Here is a 19,590-nt window from a genome sequence, read left to right as displayed (position 1 = left end):
TTTACTGTTCTAATTCCTGAAAACAACTGCTAATAATGACCTTTGGTATCTGGAGCAAGTCTTTTTAAATACTTAAAATGCATCTTCACAACACAGCATTTTTGTGATCTTTCAGATGGCTTGTGATGCTTTGATCTATGAAGCTGTCTAGTATTGCAGTGTGTAATGCCCAGAGAGCTTCGAGCTTGCTTTGTTCTAACATGATGAAATAAAAATTTCCTCTAATAGTATATAAGGCCAAACACCTAGGAGGTGATCCTACCTCTTGCAGAGCCTTTAAAAGGGGATGCCAGAGGGAGTTAAATAACTAAAAATTGTTACCTCCCGAAGTAACATTCTGTTTCTTTACAAAACTGATGGGCGCCCATTTCCTTTCGGGGAGGGGTTTTGGTTGTGGTTTTTGTGTTGGTTTTTTTTCCTTCCAAATGCTGATGTGTGAACGTCAGCTATACAAAAGCTTTTCTTTGTTAGCTATTTAAACATTAAATTAGATCGCACTTTGGCTCCTGAAGTCATATGATTATATATATCACATCTAAATTTGCTTATGGCTACAGAAAACATGCTGTTCAGTGTGGGCTATCTTCAGACAAGGTTTTCATTTTGGGCTGAGCACTAAATTTCTTTTGCTCTTGCATTACAGCTTGTTAATTTTCAAGGAGCTTTGACTATAGGGACACTTACTATATGCTTTTGACTACAGGATGCATCCATGTTAGAGGTGGGGAGGGAAAATTAATGATGTCTTGCACTATGTCTACCAGAGTTGTTATACGTATTCATTGAATTAAGCAATCTTCAGTCTTCCTTCTTTGTGTTCTTCACTTCCTAATAGAAGCAAAAAGATCTGCATCTTTTGTCTCATCTTCTATTATTTTCTCTACAGAAGGCAAATGAGCCTAAGATTACAGGTTATCTTGTGTGTGCAAGGAGCAGAAATTGGAGAACACTGGAAGGACAACTCCAAAAAATACACCACAGAGGAAATGTCCTCTATGATGCTTTTCCTTCTGCAGTTTATTCTTATCAGATGCTCCAACACAGATTAAACGCAGTGTTGTTTTGTGAAGTATTTTTACTGGGAGGCAGAAATTTGTTTTGCAGCCTTCATTTAATCTTGGAGGCCAAGTAGATAGTAGGCATTATTCCAGTAAAATTCTGCAGTTTCTTTGCTTTCTTGAGTACAAGGTGCTCATTCAGTTTATACCTGCTCTGGAATATGAAATTATTTTTGCCTTCTGTCTTATTCCAGGGAGTATTAGTCCCATTCCTCTGTAATGCAGTATGGTTGTCTGGAGTGTTGTTCTTGTGTTAGTGATCCTATGTCTTATCAGATTTATCTGGAAAATTAAAACCAATATTAACTTTTCATTGGAATAAAAATGATAGAAGTTGTTTTCAACTCATTTATTTTTAGAAGGCGCAGAGTAATGGCCCTGAAAAACAAGAAAAAGAGGGAGTAATTCAGAATTTCAAACGAACTCTCTCAAAAAAAGAAAAAAAAGAAAAAAAGAGGCGTGAAAAGGAGGCGTTGCGACAAGCATCAGATAAAGATGATAGACTTCTTCATGGGGATGATATGTAAGTGTTTTAAACTTTGATCAGCTCATATAACCTACATCTTACTCTCTACCAAATAAGTTGTTCTTTCTTTCAAAAGTAAGTAGTTGTTGGGGTAAGTAAGTTGGGTGCAATATCATCATAAACCAAAGTACGTGAGGGCGACTTCTGTGGTTTGTATGTATGTTTTGCCGCAACTTTTGTTTCTAAACCATGAAATAAGCTTTTTTCCACCTCTTTGTCCTTGTATGGAAATTAACACATGCTTGGTGACATGGACTTTCTGTACTGTGTTTATTTTTGAACATTTACTCTAGACTGGGTTTATTCCTCTTCCCTGTGTTTGATTGTTCTGTCTTTTGTCAGAAAAATTAGTATGTGTAAGTGTTTGCATTTGACTTACCACCTGACTTATTTCGGTAGCCAGTCTTCTAGGTTCTTCAGCTCTTGCTCCCAAATCTGCTGTGCCTTGTTCATTGAGACAGGGCAGGGCATGCAGTAATCCATGTACAGAAAACTGGAGCACAAGAGTCAGGCATGGATAACAGTATTTGGAACTAGAAAGCTGAGAAAGGTCTAGATTGAATTAAACTTTCTCTCTGTACCAAATTCTGTAGGTTTCATATGTAATACACCAGAAAAAGAAATCATTAATGGTGGATTTTTAACATACTCAGAAAGAAAATTAATGATGAAAACTTATTAATTGATAACAGATTCTCAGAGATGAAAGAAATTAGTCAATGGCTTGGCATAGAATAGAGGATTTAGCTGCTCAGCTTGATATTTTATCCCCCCCCCCCCCGAGTTCACGATTGTTTTTTATACATCTAGTACTGCTCTTCATGGATATGTTTGCAATGTTCTTCAGATGTCAGCATGATCTTCACAGTATTCTGTGTCATGACTTAGCTTGATCTTAATTTTTTAAAATTAAAATAGAATTGTATTTAGGTGCATTACCAAAAGCAGGAGCTGCGAGCACATGTGAACTCTGCTTCCACATGATTTGCAATATTGTAAATCAGAATAAAGTTAGGGGTATAACGTAAAGTTTATTTAATGCCTTTTTGGGGGTGGAGGTTGGGGTTTTTTTGGTTTGGGTTTTTGGTGGTTTCTTTTTGCCCAAAGAGGCAGGAGGGCCCCCCCCCCCCCCCCCCCCCCCCCCCTTTGGAAGCTAGCAACTATCAATACTTAAATTGGTTGTTGTCTGTTTCAGGTGAGCATGGGTATATGAACAGTGTTAATCCTAGCAAAAGTGAAGTTAATCTTAGAATAACTTTATTGATCTATGTCTACGGTCTCTACTTGCCTTTTATCCTTTATGAAGTGATGAGGTATATATTTTAAGCTATTAATGACAATTTTTTTCTTTTTATTTAAACTAACTTGGCAGTGAGAATTCTCGCCTTGCGGCTGAGGTTTACAAAGATATGCCTGAGACCAGCTTTACTCGCACAATATCCAATCCTGAGGTGGTTATGAAACGGCGGCGACAGCAAAAACTAGAGAAGAGAATGCAGGAATTTCGCAGTTCTGATGGCAGACCAGACTCAGGTACTTAACCAGAAGAAATCTTAAGTTGTAAACAGTAAACTGTTTACAGAATGAGTATTTGTAAGGCCAGCGACTCCTGTAAATTTGACTTAACATCTGCTTTCTCCAATATTTTTTGTACTTTATGGCTAATTTATAATGTAATTGAATGAAGGATTTGTAGAGGTAAGATTCCATAGGAGTGTTTCCTATGATGAGTGCGAGTCAAAGCTTTCAATGATGGGCAAATTGATGGGAGAGAATATGTTCATCAGTCTTGCTAATGGTGCTAGACTGAGAAAGAAGGAAGGACAGAATTAGACTTATTAAACTGACAAACTGAGGAAGTCTTCTGAAATAAATGTCATTCATTTTGCTAAGAACAAGCTGAATGACCTGAATGTAAAAATATAATTAGTAGCACAAATAGAAGATGGCAAGGAGCGATTGTTCAGGTCTACATGAAGGGTTCTGGTAGATCTTGTGAATATAAACAGTCAAGTATTTCATATTCTTGGGGGAGGGGGTAAAAATCATAGCGGTTGTTTAAACATCAGCGTTAAATGAACGATTGAAGCAATGTTAGTGCTAATAAAACCTCAAGTGATATATTCTGTCCATGGAAGAGGAGTGAAGGAGGAGTTAAGAGGTGTAGAAAACATCATCTGAGGGAAATCTTAAATGGGCTTTTTAAAGAGAGGGGAGATTCTTGAAGGTCAGCACAAATTTGCTGTCAAGTTGTGAAAGGTCAGTTCTTCATCCAGTCGTTGCCACTGTTTCATTTTAACTTCAGGTAAATAAGAACAATGAAGCACTGGGGAAAAGGCTTGCTTAGAGAAATAGGAAGGCATCACTGGAGGTTTTTAACCAGTGAGAGAGACAAATTTGTTTCAGGAATGTTATGTAACTTTTCTTGTATTAGTGGATTGACTAAACAATTAATGAAGGGGTTCATTCTTGGATTCTGTTAGAAATATGATGAATGGCTGCATGTCTGTCTTTTTAGCATTGTTAATTAAATTTTGTTTCCAAGGTGGGACACTGAGAATTTATGCAGACAGTTTAAAACCAAATATACCGTACAAGACAATCCTGCTGTCCACTACGGATACTGCAGACTTTGCAGTTATTGAAGCACTGGAAAAATATGGTCTGGAGAAGGAAAATCCCAAGGATTATTGTATTGCTCGTGTAAGTGAAGTTGAAGTTACTAAGTCACAGTCTTCTCAAGCTGCTTATTTGATTTTGTTCCTTGCAGTAGCTTTAAAACTAAGTGGAAAGACTCTGGTAGTTCTGTGACTTTTTTTTTTTTTTTTTTTTTTTATCTTGGGAATTCTGAAGTGATTTGTCAGGTTTTTGTTTTTAAAACCTAAATCGTTCAACCTTACTAAATTATTACTTGCTACATAGAAAAACACTAATAATGAAAGTAGCATTTCTGTATTTGGCACTGTGGTTTTATACCACTAAGTGTGCTTATGGTTCGCGGATGTATAAACTAATGGTTAATCCTGTGGATACCTAAATATGCTCTTGTCTTACGCCTTTCAGCAGTGGCTTACCCTCATTACACATCAGAAAAGATTAAACATTTAAGTGAAACTTACGCTTACTTTCAGAATTTGATTATTTTAGGAGTTCTAAATGAATTGTATAGAATTGCTGTTTTTTAGAGCTATGGCTTTATCAAAAAGTCCCATGGCCAGTCCCATGATTAAAGGTTACAAACTTGTGTCCATGTCACCTTCTGAAGAATAGTGAGATTTGAAAACATTTGGTCCTTGTTTGAGTCCAATCTTTGATTACATTTCCAGATATTATTTGTCTAATAAACTTGCATTTATTGCTCCTTAAAATGATGAAAGAAAGGGGAAAATGTTTGTGTTTCATCATATTGTAGTCTCCTCCCCTTCCTCTTCTCTAATGCTTCAAGTGCCACTCAAAAACAGTTGCTGTTCCCCGCACTTTCTAGCTTCTCTAAAGGATGTAGATATATGTTTGGTCTTAAAATTGCTTTCCAATTTGTTTTTTAGGATATCTTTGAGTAAACTTAGTGTATACTTTTGCTGTACTTAAAGCCTCTAGTGGTATAATTATCTGGGAATTAACACATTGCTCTAATATCATTCTAATGAGCAGTAAGAAAACTGTACGGTGGTAGTGCTCTTGTAGTTTTGTAACAGTGAACTAGTCTTAATTTTATTGTTTCAACAGTTTTGTCTTAGTTCTCGACACGTTTTTAATGAAGTTCTAGACGTTTTATCCTTGTTTTCATTAACCTGAAAATGGGGTCCCAACTGTGAAAGTTAATTTTACTTCAGTAAAATTTTACATAGGTTTTTATTATAGAGGGGAATAATTTTGTAAGTAATAAGTTTTGTTTTTTTTTATGACACAGCATATTAAAAATTGATTCTAAGTTTTGGCTGCAAAGTATTTTCTATATGTAGTTTTAATTATGACAATTATCTTCATATTGTGGGTTCCATAAATGAAATTAATGATTCTCAGTCACTGATCTTATTAAATAGGCTACTGACTCGACATGCTCATTTTTCTGCTGGTTTGAGACAATTGTGGGCTACAGCGGAGCTGTTGTGACTGAATGTGGAAGATAATTTTGCATTAGTCTGTTTAGTTCAGAGCTAGAGGGTATAATGAACTAATTATATTTTAGGGAATTATTTGAACTGATTGCACGCTTACCAGGAAAACTATTGCAAGTCACTGTTGTGGTGGTGGTTCCCTCTCACTTCCCCAGGTCTCTGATCTTGTGTGGGGATGTTTAATGTAGAAAATAGTCTGAGGAATATTGCTTTGATCTTGGGAAAGATTAACAAATTCTTTGCTGTGAAGCAAATTGATGTAAATTAGTTTTCTGGAAAGTACTTCTGGAAAATATTTCATCTTTTCTGAGCAGCACATCTTCTTGATATAGTAAGTTTCTATACTGACATAAGTTGTATGCCTGTGTTTACATTTGAAATACCTGAGTAGTCCTCATTGAAAAATAGCAGATCTTTTTTTTATACCTCTCAGTGTAGAAGACCGTACTGTTTTGCTCACCGTAAGTCATAGTAGTTGGCTAAAATCTACTTGGCCTTTCTTAGTGCCTCTGCTGATGCAGGGCTTGGGTTTTAAATATGATAATGCTTCCTTTTTTAATGAAGTTGAGTATTTTCAACCTAACTTTAAAATCTAGTTTTTTCCAAATATTTTATAAAGTTACTTATTTGTTTGAAACATTGAAATATCCTAGCTTTAGCTTGATGTGTCTTTCTTCACTGTTTTCTTTTTTGGAAACTCACAAGTGCTAAAAAGGTCTCATGGCCATTGGTACTCCTTTACACTGAAGTCTTATAGCTGTTTTTTACCCCTGGTGGGGCTTTTGCCCCTGTTCTTCTGACACTTTACAATGTTCTGTGGAAGACTAATCTATCTTGCACATGTTCCTATTCTTTACTTTTTGTTGGGTTTTAAATCGTTTACAATAGAATGTATAACTTCAGTTTCTTTTGGTGGGGATTTTTAAATGTTTTGTTTCTTTGGGTAGCAAGTGAAGTGTCTTCTAAGAAGGCTTAAGCAGTTGACATTTACTTAGCTGTTAAGATGGATTTTAAGTTATATGACAAGACCTTTATAAGGCTGTATAAGTACCTGCAATAAAGTTCACTTACTTCTGAAGTTTCAGTTGAAAGATGAACATTGTAAGAATTTTTCTTAACACTTACCATTGACGACTTTTATTGTAAATGACAGTTTCCTATTAGTTGCTTGCTTTTATACCATGGTTTGTCATGTATTGGGCTGTACCTTTATACCCACTTCTAAAGTGCTTTTCTGTGTAATGAAGTAAATACAAGTTTGTGCCAATATACGTTTTGTTTGTTTCAGTTTGCTCGATTTGAGTTTCGCTGAATAATGCAGGGTTCACTGCCCTTCTCTCAAGATGTCAAATTAATTAGACAGTCTTCCAAGCTACCTGTGCATATTCACTTAGGGCATAAGACTTGAGGCATGCAGCAAACCAGTTAACTCTTAAGAGTAGAATCTTGATTAGACTTTTGGTTTAGCATGCTCTTATTTTTCACTCAAGGATAAGCCATAAATAACTTTTTATAATGTCAAGCAAAAACATGCAGTTCATGGTGATTAGCTTCTGGGTTTGTTTTTTTTTTTTAAGAAACAGACTTGCAGACATCATAAGGCTTAAAATATTTTTTTAGCAAGTTGCATTGTTTTGGGTTTTTTTTCAGGGGTGTATGCAGGGCCTGTGTTCCCAACTTGTAAAGAAAATTGAGGATTAATTCACTTGAATAAGCAGATGTATTAAAACATACAGTAGATATGAGGATTTTTTAATTAAAAAACATAAAAATGACAAAAGAGCTTATTGAAGACCTATTATAGCATGTTTTTTTTGTGTGTGAAACTTCTGCTAAGGATAGATCTGATAACTTCCAAGGCATTTGCTGAAATAAACAAGAGAAGACAATACTCAAATACTGTGGCAAGTAATAGCTACAGATAAAGTTAAGTCCTTAGTTGCTATGGGCTTCATTTAAATTTCTTAGCTTGTATTTTCTGCATATTTCACTGCATTTTAAATTAATAAATAGATTGGAATGACTTTATGATATTTTGTATATGCTCGTGAATGGAGTTATGAGGAAGCAGAGTATATGCTTCCTAATTATGTGTTATGAGTTTGTTTCAGTTCATAGGTTGTCAGCTGACAACCTGCTTCCAAGACTTGTGATCTTAAGCTGTTTTTACCCATCTCCATCTCCTACTCCGTTGCAGAAATCAGGGAAATATCTGTGCCTGATCTCAGCAGTCTGTATGGATTCAAATTCATGAAAGGATATTTAACTGCATCTTCTATTTTTTAAAATAAAAGCAAATCTCTACCCATGAGCCAAAACACAATCATGATGTGAGCTTACTTCCATGTTCTTCCGTTATTTGAAAATGTAGGAATTTCAGCTTTGCGGCTGGCACTGAGGCAGCATTCGCCTAAAACATAGAGATGTTTTAGAAAACGGCTTCATCACGATTAGAAGTCTTCTGGCCTACATAGGCTCAGGTGTGGTGTTTTGTGTCATTCCAAAGGTTAGGTCACACTCTTTAAGTGAGGCATATCTGAGTTACTGGCTCACGCTTCCTGAAGAGGACAAGGGGATTAGTGCTTTTGGGACCCCTCTTCTCTAACTTGTCTAGTTTACTTTTGGTGTCGTTAGACCCAACGCCAAATAGAGATGCTCATCCAAGTTCCAAGGCAGAAGTAATATCAGGGTCAGGTAGCAGCACTTACGTATTTCTGTCTCATCTGTCCTCTAACTTGACTGCATTTGGGTTTTCTTTGGTTTGCTTCCCAGTCCAGTATTGGTCAGCCCCTGGTATGCATGTAGTTCTTGTTTTGTAACTAGTTACCTTCTATCTTGAGGCCTTTGGAATTTAAAAATTGTTGCTTGTTGAATAAAGCTTGAAATACAGTGTTACTTTAATTAGCTAATCAAAATTATGCCATAGGTATAATTGATTTTACAGTCTGAGAAGTGAAATAGGAAAGAGTGGTTTGGCAAGATCAGATTTTAGTGTAGATGTGTTTCTGTTTCCCTTTGGTTTATACATTTTAATGTTTTCCTTGTTTTATAATATCTTGTCTATTTGAAAATCTAATTAAAGATAATTTAATTAGTCCTATGTTTAGCCAGGTTTTGCATAGAAAATGTTTTAGGGAAAGGCCAATGACTCGATTACATACTTTTGATCTTAAATGTACTTGTTTCCTGCTTGGAAGAAGATGAAAGGATGTTTGAGGTGGATCTGTGAGAACTTAGTTAACACTGAAATGGGTGTGGAAAGGAGGCGACAAATAAGAGGAGAAAGCCTCTTGAGGGCTGCATCATAGTAGGGTGCAGTAACCAATAGCTGTATTACTTCGGAAGGTGTTACCTGGGTCATAGTTCAGACATGGGAATAATTTTGAGTAGTTTGTTTAAAAAAGAGCTGTCTGAATTTAAATAACATTGTTAGGATCACAAACGAGGGAGTAAGGTGTATTTAATTTTATTTTTTTATTCAGATTTGAAAGATCTATCTTTAACTTAGAAGGTATTCACACACTGTAATACTGCCTGTCATTGTTTTTTATGCTTGATTGCTGTGAGGAGTAGTAATGCAAATGTGCATGGCATCAGAGGCTGTGTCTCCTTCAGAGTCAGAACCCATGAATCGAGGTTTTCCCCTTCCTCTACCTTGTCAGGATATAGCTGTAAAAGGTATGACAGCCTGTGGTTCTGTTCCCAAAGTATGCTTAGTTTTTGTTCTTCCTTAAAGCTAAACAGGATGAAGTAATTGTGTGAAATGCTCCGGTTGTGCCCTTAGTCTCTGTGTAGACCAAGTAAAAGTTGGGTAAGACAAGGGTGCAGGAGGTCTCATGACATTTTCTTTGACAGCTTGTCTTGCCATTTCTGAAGATAGACCATTTCTGAAGTTAGAACACAGGAAGTTCCGTTCAAATACACGGAAAAACTTCTTTACGGTGAGGGTGACAGAGCACCGGCACAGGCTGCCCAGGGAGGTTGTGGAGTCCCCTTCTCTGGAGATTTTCAAGACGCGCCTGGATGCAGTCCTGAGTAATGTGCTCTGGGCAATCCTGCTCTAGCAGGGGAGTTGGACTAGATGATCTCTAGAGGTCCCTTCCAACTCTGAAAATTCCGTGAAAATTCCATTAAGATACATGTTACGTTAGTGGAATGGCATTAGCAAAATGAAAGGTTGATTCCACTGCATGAGATAATAAAGGAAATTTCAGTTTTATTTTTTACTATCGTCTCCACAGATCATTTTTTTTTTTTTCCTTCCCCTTGGCTGTTGAGAAATTGGAATAATTTTATTTACTGGAAGGTGGTCTTGCCTACCTTAAGTGTAACTTGCTTTCCTTTGCTTTTTAAATATATCTGGTGTTCTGGGAAGTGGGGTTTAACTGTAACAAGAGAGAAGAGAAGAGAGTTAGAAAAAGTCTTGGAAACCAAAATGCATTTCAAGTTACTGAATTATTTTGCTTTATCTCTTTTTATAAACTAAAAAACGGACAAACAAAAAATCGTTGGAAGATACACCCCTGAGTCCTCTATTTTAATTGTACACTAACAGCTCTGAAAACTGATAATGGGTCTTTTCTAGGTCGTGCTGCCTCCTGGTGCTCAGCACTCTGATGATAAAGGTGCTAAAGAAACTATTCTTGATGATGATGAGTGTCCACTGCAGATATTCAGGGAGTGGCCTAGTGATAAAGGTATGTCTAAAGCTTAAAGAAATTTTTGTACTTCGGGTGTTGTAAGCCATGGTGTGGACCCCCTGTTAAGTAAGAAATCGGAACATAAATGTTAGTGGTTTGTTTTCAAGCACTTTTAATACTAGGTGCTTTTAGAGTTATTTACTGTTTCATTCAGCACTGTTTATAGTAATAAATCTTTAGAAAGTAGAAGGTCTATCCTGAAGTTCCTAAATTATCCACTGTGGAGAAGTATGCTATTAATCTTTTCAATGGTTTTAACTTAAAAATAGCTACATATAGAAGTGTCAGAAACTTAGTAAGCTGAAAGTAAACCTATGGAGTGCTTACACACTAATAGGTGTTGGATGTGTGCTTGTTCACTGATAGTGAGACTCAAAGGATGTATAATATTGTGTTCTAGGAATACTAGTCTTTCAGTTGAAAAGGCGGCCTCCTGATTATGTCCCAAAGAAATCCAAGAAAATAACTGATGGAAAGCCATTAAAGGGGAAGGAAAGAGTTGACGGGTCTGGCTATGGCTCTTGCCTTCCTCCTGAGAAACTACCATACCTGGTAGAATTAAGCCCAGGTAAGAATTTTGATTATCTAGTAATCTGAATTATGTTATTGCATGGTCATTTAGATTTTCTAAAAGTAAAACTTCAATTAGAAGCACAAGAAAGTCTCTTGGCAGTGTAAGTGAATGCCACGTCAGTTGTTCTTCTGATGTCAGATTCCGAATTAGAGCTATCTAGAGGTAGAGCTGCATATTGTTATAATATTTAAATTTTAGTGGCAAATGTTTTGGAGTAAAAAAAGGGGAGAAATTATTGACTAAGTCTTTGTCTCTATTAGCATGGCTTCAAGTATGAAGTTTTAAGTGTTTCAAAAACAAAAAAAATCATGTGGGATTCCGATTTTGGGATTTTAAACTTGATAATAAGTAAAATAGTTAAACATGTTGACTTGTGATTTGGCTGGGAGGGGGAAGTGTGACCAGAAAAGTACTGCTTAAATCTGGTTTGTTTTATGTTCAGAAGGATACTGTAGCATACCTAGTAAGATATATTTGACAGTGCCATACATGAAAACTACGTTTTTATTGGCACAAGATCATGAATTTTTAAATCAAACTTATTTGCTAAACATTTTTCAGCCTGTATGGAACCTTCAAATCACTAGCAAGGCTGGATTTTATTTTGGCATCATTACAACTCTCTGGGCTGTATTGTAGTTTATAATTAATTTTATGATCTAGGAACAGCCAGGGAAGCTTGATTGTTTATAGTACAACAACTGATAAAACACTTGCAACTTCTACTCTTAATTTCGATTATCTTCATGTTCAAGGATTTAGATTTGGACTTTCATTTTTAGTGATTTAGTTATATGCAGCTCAAAAAAAAAAAAAGTGCCATCTATTATATTATATTCTGAGATTTGATTTGCATATTAATATTTTGGGTTCTTTTAATAGGACTTTTGATTTCTTTTCTTGTGCTCTAAACTCTGACTCTTCGTGGAGCCTAGTCGCTTTAGTATTAAAATGTTGTGCTTGGGCAGTGTAGCAAGACATCCATTAACTGAGAGAGGAAAAACAATCCGAAATGCCACAGGTGGCAACACTGTGTACTAAGTCTTTGCACATTGCCTGTGGGACTGACCTATTGTTCATGTTTTTCTTCTAACAGCTTGTTGTTGCTTTTCTAAACAATAAGGATTGTTTCATTCAGTAGCTTTGTAGTACTGATGTCTTTATATTCTATGCAGTTTCTAAAGTTGAAAGAGTTTAATGCACTTCATCCTTATAAATTGAATAACCATTTTCTGGCTACAGTTTCACCCTTTCCTGTCTTTTCTTTTCCTGCCCTCTTCCGCATGTTCTGCATGGTATCTGTCCTGCTGGTGCTGCCTTCACCTGGGTCCTCTGCATGTGTTTCTAACCCCAGGGAGAAGGAATCACTTTGCCTACTACAATTATCACGCTTATGAAGGTAACGCTATATTTAATACTGTTCTCTCAATAGTCACTAAAAACATCGTTGGCTGTAAATCTTTTGTTTCTTTTCGACAAATGAAAGACTTACCTTGCTCACCTTAACTTTTTTCCAAGGGACTGCTTCTGTGAAGTAGTTATCTGTCTTGTCAGCTGCCTTTAGTTACTCTATCTGTGAACAAACATCAAATAAATCATGAATGTGCTATCATCCAAAGAGTTCAACCTTCCAGCTAAGGGTAACAACTAAATTTCATAGGGTGGTTTACAAGCAGTGTTGTGGTAGAAAGAAAAACGTCCCCTTATCCATCTGCTTGCAGAATTCATAGTTAAAAAGTGAACTGGGTAAATGGCCTGGAAGTTAATTGTGCTTTTCAATGTTTGACTGCATTGATGCAGTGATGAAATCTGTGATGATTTTTATGTGAAATAGTGTTTGGACCACTGGTAGAGTGACCTCACTTTCTGGTCTATGGTGTTCCATAGCATCCTTTGGTATTTCTACTGCCTGGGTTGTGGTGTTGTCTAACATTAATGGTGTATGTCGAAGAGATTTAGCCACACTAGACAGTACAGTCTTGTTCAGTTTTATCTGTAACATTTGAAATTGATAACCTAACCTACAAATCAGTATGGGTCTTTGATTCTGCTTAGAGTTTAGAGTAATAAGCAGATATGTCCTGATTTGGCCAAATAGACAAGAATACAAAGCCACTTTCTACTTCATCGTGAAAAGTCTACCAAAATAAGTTTTCCTTTTCTTAGTTTTTTAACACCTGTTTTCCAGGCTGCTCTAAAAGTACTATATTTCTGTCAGGGTTGCTTACTCTTTCATGGCTGTGGAGTACCATACTGAGGTTTAAAGAACTCTGTTCAAACTTATGCCTCTAGCGCTCAACTCTTTGAATTCAGACTTTCATTTCATTAACATCATTATTCCAGAGAACAGAAAAATTCCATAGATTGTGCTGAACTAATAAGCATAGACGAGCTGTGCAGGAACACTGGACCACTGAGTAGAAAGCTTGAAATTTAGTTGTGTCTCACTGGAAAAAAAAATTACAAGTTCTTAAAGATTTATCTCAGTGTGAAAGAGAGGTCTTGGTACTCTAGAGTCCAGTCTTTGGAACAATGCATATTTGTTCCAATACTTGCATTTATAACAGAAATAACTCCTGTAGAAGTGTCCTTCTGTCAAAACATTTGTTGTTTATATTCTTGCAGAAGAACCTGTCAGACTTCAGTTTCATGCCCTGTGCAATTGCACAAATTCAGTAAGTTTGCTACTGGAAGTATGTCCTGTTTTTCCGCTTCTCCACAGCTGCCTTTGTTGCTGTTGTGTGACTGTTTTATAGACTGAAGATCAGATTCTGCACAGTACGGTAGAGGATGCACTTCAGTAGCTTGTGGCTGTAAACGTGGCAGTCAGCAATTGTCTCTGTCTTCCAAGTCATGTAGATGAACCAATAAACTCAGATGAATCTGATAGTAGAAGAAATAGACTTGATAGACTGAAGTGAGATACGGCAGTATGTTGAATAACTGATACTGTTATCTGTGAATATGGCTGCTGATGAGTTCAGAGAAGTTATTAACTTCAGTTAATATATTTAACATTACTATCATAATATTTAAAAGCCGAGAAGAATGACAAAAAGCTCTCCCTTTTCTCCCTGTCTCATCACACAAAAAGCAACCCAGAGCTGTAGAATTTACAGCAATGGGATATCCTGGGAACGTGCAGGCATAACAACTCAAAGAAGAATTACAGGAGGTTGGAAAAGCTTGAAAGCCTTGGCCAGCGTGGTTTTCCTGGCCAACCTTCCTTCTGAGAACAGAACTGCAGTATCATATGTGGTAACACTTTTACACATTAGTCTGAAGAAGCTGTGTTGTCTGTCACATTCCTCACTGAATCTTTCTTTACGCAAAATGTTTGCTATTGGCTCTTTCTGCTGGAAGTGCACATTTTGTCTGAAATTTAATAGCAGAAATTATCTCCTGAATTCGACATATTTCAAATCTGCCCAACCAACCTCTTTAAACTTCTTACTCTCTAAACTCTTAGTGCTCGAGAACTTGTGCAGGATATCTGCTGCTTTTCAGTTGTGGATGTAGCTAATTTTTAAGTCAATAGGTGCAGTCCCTTATGTGGACGTTTTTGTTCAACTTTGGTCTTAGTTGCTTTCTGTGATCTGGTCTTCATCGTTTTGTTTAGTTTGTTTTTAAGTCGATACTATTTCCCAGCATTATTTCAAGCACTGGATTAGTGAAATCAATTGAAATTATCATCTCCAAAGTGGTGTAGGGTTCACCCTTTAGTGGTGAAGTAATGCATTTAAAATATATATCCATGAAGGGAGGCCTGTGTTGTCTCTTTCTGTTGATCAAAAATGTACGTTTGTATTATGAATCACTGAGTTGATGTGCTTACAGTGACTGTTCACTTCTCTTCACTCCACAGTTTTTTTTAGAACGCTGCTATTTGAAGTGTGAATGTTGACTTGTAACTGCATAAACCCAGTCATGAAAACTATTTGTATTGCATCTTTAGTGATAGAAAGCCACAGTTTTCACACGTTTTGCATAGACAATTCCACTAGTGAATGTAGGTGAATAGTAATTTACTATCCATCTTTTTACTCTACACTGTGTGTTTTGTAGCAGTTTTTACTGTACATTTACATGCTTTAGTGTTTTTTGAAAAACGCTTTTTTCTAAATAATTGTTTTCTGCCTGGTCTTTGGTGATAGGGCTTGCTTTCTGATTGAGGGCAACTTTTTGAAATACAAGTTTTCAGTCTGCAGTAGGCAGTATACACAGGTGTATATGTATTTTGTATATGTACTTCTGTCATGGGGGAAAAATAACTTGTGAAACTTATTTTAAATACAAACTGTACCAAGTTTATTTGAACCCTCATATGATGTCACTGGGAAAAGCTTTGTCAAGTAGATAATTAAGTTTAATGTATGCAATAGTGGCTAACTTGGTCTCTTGAATCATAGTTCTTGCTTCTTCAGCATGTGTCTTGGAGGCACGTTCCAATTCAATTTTCTAAGCTTAAAAAAAAAAAAAAAACAAACCAAAACCCTAGATGTTTTCTGTATCTATTTAGCTCTGCTAATGTTATTCAGTCCTCAGTGCCATAAATAGAATACAGGCCATCTTTCTTCCATGTCATGTGTTTACTTATGCACGCGTATAAAATGAACAAGTTTGTGCAGAACTCATACATTTTCCTTATGCCTCTTGCTGCCTCTTCTGTATTGTTTATTAATGCCCACCTTTCTGAGAACTTTGACCTTTAAAATTTCTGAATTAAAAGGAAATTATTGTGTCAGATAAAACCCCCAGATACATTATTCCCTTTTTTCTCCCCACAAATTCTGGACCTTAAGTTGTATGACTTACATTGTATGTATCACCTTTCTGAACCATCAGAAGTCTTTAAAGTTTCATTCTTAGAGGCTAAGCACAGCCTTCTTGAACTGTTATGGTTTGGGTAGCGGGGACTTTGCTACAGGTATGGCAGAATCTGTATCCTGCTGCAGTCAGTTGAGGAATGCATTCCAAACAACATTTAGGCGAGCTTCCAGCTTTTAAAAAACAGGAAATACAAGACTTTACACTGTAGTGTAATGCAATACTGTAGTATAATGCAACTTCCCTTCCCTCCTGCATCCCTCCCCTAGAACAGAAAGGCTTTTCATCCTTTTTAGAATTTGTAGTAATTCTCTTCAAGATTAAGATACCTTTACTATAGAAATTGGCTTTTACTGGTGGATGATGACATGTATGCTCCAAATAACTTTCAGTACCTCCTTCAATTTTTCTCATTTTCCTGGGATTAAAAGTGTTTGTATCTAATGCTGTGGTTTTAAAGTAAGTTTTTTCTTGTTACGTTGGACACTCCAGAGAAACAAAACAGTCTTAATTTGCCTCAGCAGAAACATTGTGATACTAAAATAGATTTCTCATGTGAAAGCACATTTTATGTGACATGCATCTATATTGAGGATATACGGTGGTGTGAGGTAAAAGTTTATTAGCAGGAACTTGCTTCTTGATTGATTATTCACAAGTGCTGAGATCCAGAAGTTATCTTAAATAAACACTTGAAAAACATAGTATTTTATCATGTATTTTACATAAGATTTCAGAAATATGTAGGATTTTTTGTTTTATTATTTTTTATTTTAAGATGTCAAAAATGAAAAGGTATGGGACGGGGGAAGTATATTTAGTATAGGGGTGAAATCACAAGACTGTAAAGCCTATTCTCTATGTATAAAGGTCTTAGGAGAAAGCACCATAAGAAATTAAGAACAAGACTTAAGAATTAAGACTTTTATGCCACTCACTTCTGAAATGCCAGTATTTTTGCATGTTGAATAAGGGTCCTTGCCTCCAAACTGAATCTTGTATCTTTTGGGTGCCAGTTTTACCAAACAGGGATAAAGGTACAAGGAGGAAATGTTTGACTTTTGGATTCATAAAGAAATAAATGAAGGAGCTACCCTAGGTTTTGATGTGTAAGTTGTGGGGAGAGAGAATAGCAGTTTAGAGAATTGGGGGCAAGCAGCCAAATGTATTCAGTAGCATATTACATGTCTGCATTTGGTGACATTGAAGATGCAGCCATAAAATTTCCGATTAGCATTGTTAAGTATTAAAAACTGCACACAATTGAAATTGCTGAACATACTGTATTAGCATTACGTTTTTTAGTGTTCAGTGATATTAGATGTATGTCTCTATAGACCCAAGTATTGGGATTAAATAAAAGGCTTATCCCTGTACCTGAAAAATGCTTAAAGGACTTGCTGCTTTTCTGTTTAATGCTTCTTTTGTGATGGTTGACATGCTGCTGTTATTATAATGATTCTAAATACGTTCAATAACTGGATATTACTATAGTATCAGCACTTAACTTTAGTATTTATGGTACTAGTCTATGGACTGCCTCTGCCTGATGTTTTTATGTCCCAATAGCATCACAACACTCCCAGGAGAAGCTTATTAGTAGGAGCACACATGATACTTTTCTCCATGTCAAAGCCATGTAAAACTCTTATTTTTCATTGATGACCCAGCTTCCTCCTCTCTTCATTCACTTTGTGTTTTCTGTTCTTTTGTACTCTTGCCTTCCTTTCTTTGTATTTTCTGCTTTTACTTGGTGTGTAGCTGTTAACAGCTAAGTTTTCTCTGTGCTGTTGACTTTTAATTCCTTTAAATACTGTTCAGGGAAGGATCGATAGAGGACTTTATAAACTGAGTGAAATTTTATTGTTAAACAGCTTGCATTCCAATTTTAATAAGCAGATCCTGATAGTAATGCTGGGATTTTACAATTAGATTTATGGAGGTTCTGTTTATATTGACTTTCATTTGAATTTTGAAGATGACTGGTGTCCTACTGAAGACGGTATCATTATATGTGCCATGGCTTTAATAAAATTCTCTAATGCTTTTTGGGGATGACTTGAAATCATTGTTCATGTCCGCAGGTAGGACATTCTTTGTCTTGCAGCCTTCCTTTTTTGCATCCTCCCTTTGGAGGAGAAATTGGAGAGAAGTCAGAAGTGACAGTATTAGTTTAGTATCTGATGGTATTTAAAGTTGTAGTATTTTCTGGGAAGCGAGGAGGATTTGTATGAATGCCAAACGACATCTGTTGTAGCCTGTGAAGGAAGCAGCTAGATCCTGTGCTGCATCCAGTGTATCTTGCAAAATTTTGTTCTATTTGAACAATATGTTCTTCTGGGGGGAGGAGGAAGACTAACTTTATCTTTGACCTCATCTTCTGCAAGATGAAAATATAGGTCAATGGGACTACAAAGATAAGGCCAGAAGTGCTGCAGTCCTGTATGTCAGGACTAAAGTTGTCATAGATAAACATTTTGTAAGATTCTCTTTTAATATTGCTCTATTTCAGTATCTGATGAATAGGAAAGTTTAGCATGTTGGCCACCTGACCGTAGATATTGCTGATAATCTCTAATTTTAGTAAGATCAATAACCACTATTATTATAGAGATCTGCAGATATCTAATTTTCTAAATCTTTTAAACCCATATTGGTATACCCATATAAAATCTTAGAGGTTAACAAAAATTGTGTTGCTTAAACTGCTAAGGAAATAGAGAGAGGTTTTCAAAGTATGTTCAGAATAGTAATTCTTGATTACTGTGTTCTTTGCACTTGCAGAAAACAGCTGCCCTGTTGAGAGGGCTCTGTCTGCATTCAGTGTTTTTTACACTACATTGAACAAGTTCCCAACAAATCTTGAAAGACTGCCACTCAGTTATTTTTTTAGTGACTGTTGCTACTCTGAACTAAATTGCAATAATGTGGAAATATTGTGGGAGGACTTGAAATTTAAGAGCTTGCAAATTAATATTTGTCACTTGTTATACAGATGGCTCTGACTCCAGAGATAAGCCAAAGCTCTATCGTCTACAATTAAGTGTCACTGAAGTTGGAACTGAAAAATTTGATGACAATTCCATTCAGGTATGGAGAAAAAGCAGACTCGGATGATAGAACTGATCCTATCTCTGGTCAGTTATGTATAATTGTGTAAACTAGTAAGATACTCTGTGACTACCCTTCAAAGCTAGAAGGGTAAAATATTGCTGCTATTTTGTGTTAATGGTCATAACTCTCAGATTTATTTTATTTCCTCCCTCTTGCTTTTTGAGGAAAGGAAAGTAAGGGTTTCATTATTTATAATGGGGTATTCTTTTTGTCACTGGATCAAATGGTACGTATCAGTGTTATCGTAACTGCTTTATGGCTTTCAAGTCCTAGTCTCAACCCTCTTTAGTGAGGTAGGATCTCTTAAATGTGTAAAACAAGCATAGCTGTATGAAGTTCATGCCAGGGAGTCTCTTACAGCACCCTGGGTCCACATCAGTGCAGTTAGTTGACTTGTAAATACTTGCATTGTGAGATATCACATCAAAACAAGCCTAAGAAAACAGTTCTGAACAGCCTGTAACCAAAAAAGTGAAAAACTTCTCATTAAGGGATTTCTGCTGCGCATTTTAGTTAAATGTGTGTTTTATTATTTCTGTTGCAAGGAAAGCTGAAGTGAAACTCAACTGATTTTAGTACTACTCATCTGTGTTAAATTCATAAGCAAGCAAAGTTAAGTCACTAGTCTGTAAATAGGGTAAGCTGCAGCTCAATCTTTTTGTTTTAATTTCTG

General features: G+C 36.2%; 1 protein-coding gene across 1 annotated transcript in view; it reads left to right on the top strand.

Moving 5' to 3' along the window:
• Window positions 1-19,590, top strand: part of AFDN (afadin, adherens junction formation factor) — a gene marked incomplete at its 3' end in the record, with an annotated part of 130,818 nt that overhangs the window by 39,376 nt on the left and 71,852 nt on the right. Inside the window, exons 4-9 of the mRNA XM_082481149.1 lie at window positions 1,418-1,581; window positions 2,957-3,117; window positions 4,130-4,287; window positions 10,288-10,399; window positions 10,803-10,970; window positions 18,799-18,893. Coding sequence (XP_082337275.1) covers window positions 1,418-1,581; window positions 2,957-3,117; window positions 4,130-4,287; window positions 10,288-10,399; window positions 10,803-10,970; window positions 18,799-18,893 — 858 coding nt within the window. The remainder of the gene's footprint in view (window positions 1-1,417; window positions 1,582-2,956; window positions 3,118-4,129; window positions 4,288-10,287; window positions 10,400-10,802; window positions 10,971-18,798; window positions 18,894-19,590) is intronic.

This window comes from Vanellus vanellus (genome assembly GCF_965231255.1).
Source record: "Vanellus vanellus genome assembly, chromosome: 3".
Taxonomy (NCBI): domain Eukaryota; kingdom Metazoa; phylum Chordata; class Aves; order Charadriiformes; family Charadriidae; genus Vanellus; species Vanellus vanellus.
The sequence above is the reverse complement of the archived record's forward strand: the minus strand, read 5'-3'. Positions and strand labels throughout refer to the sequence as shown.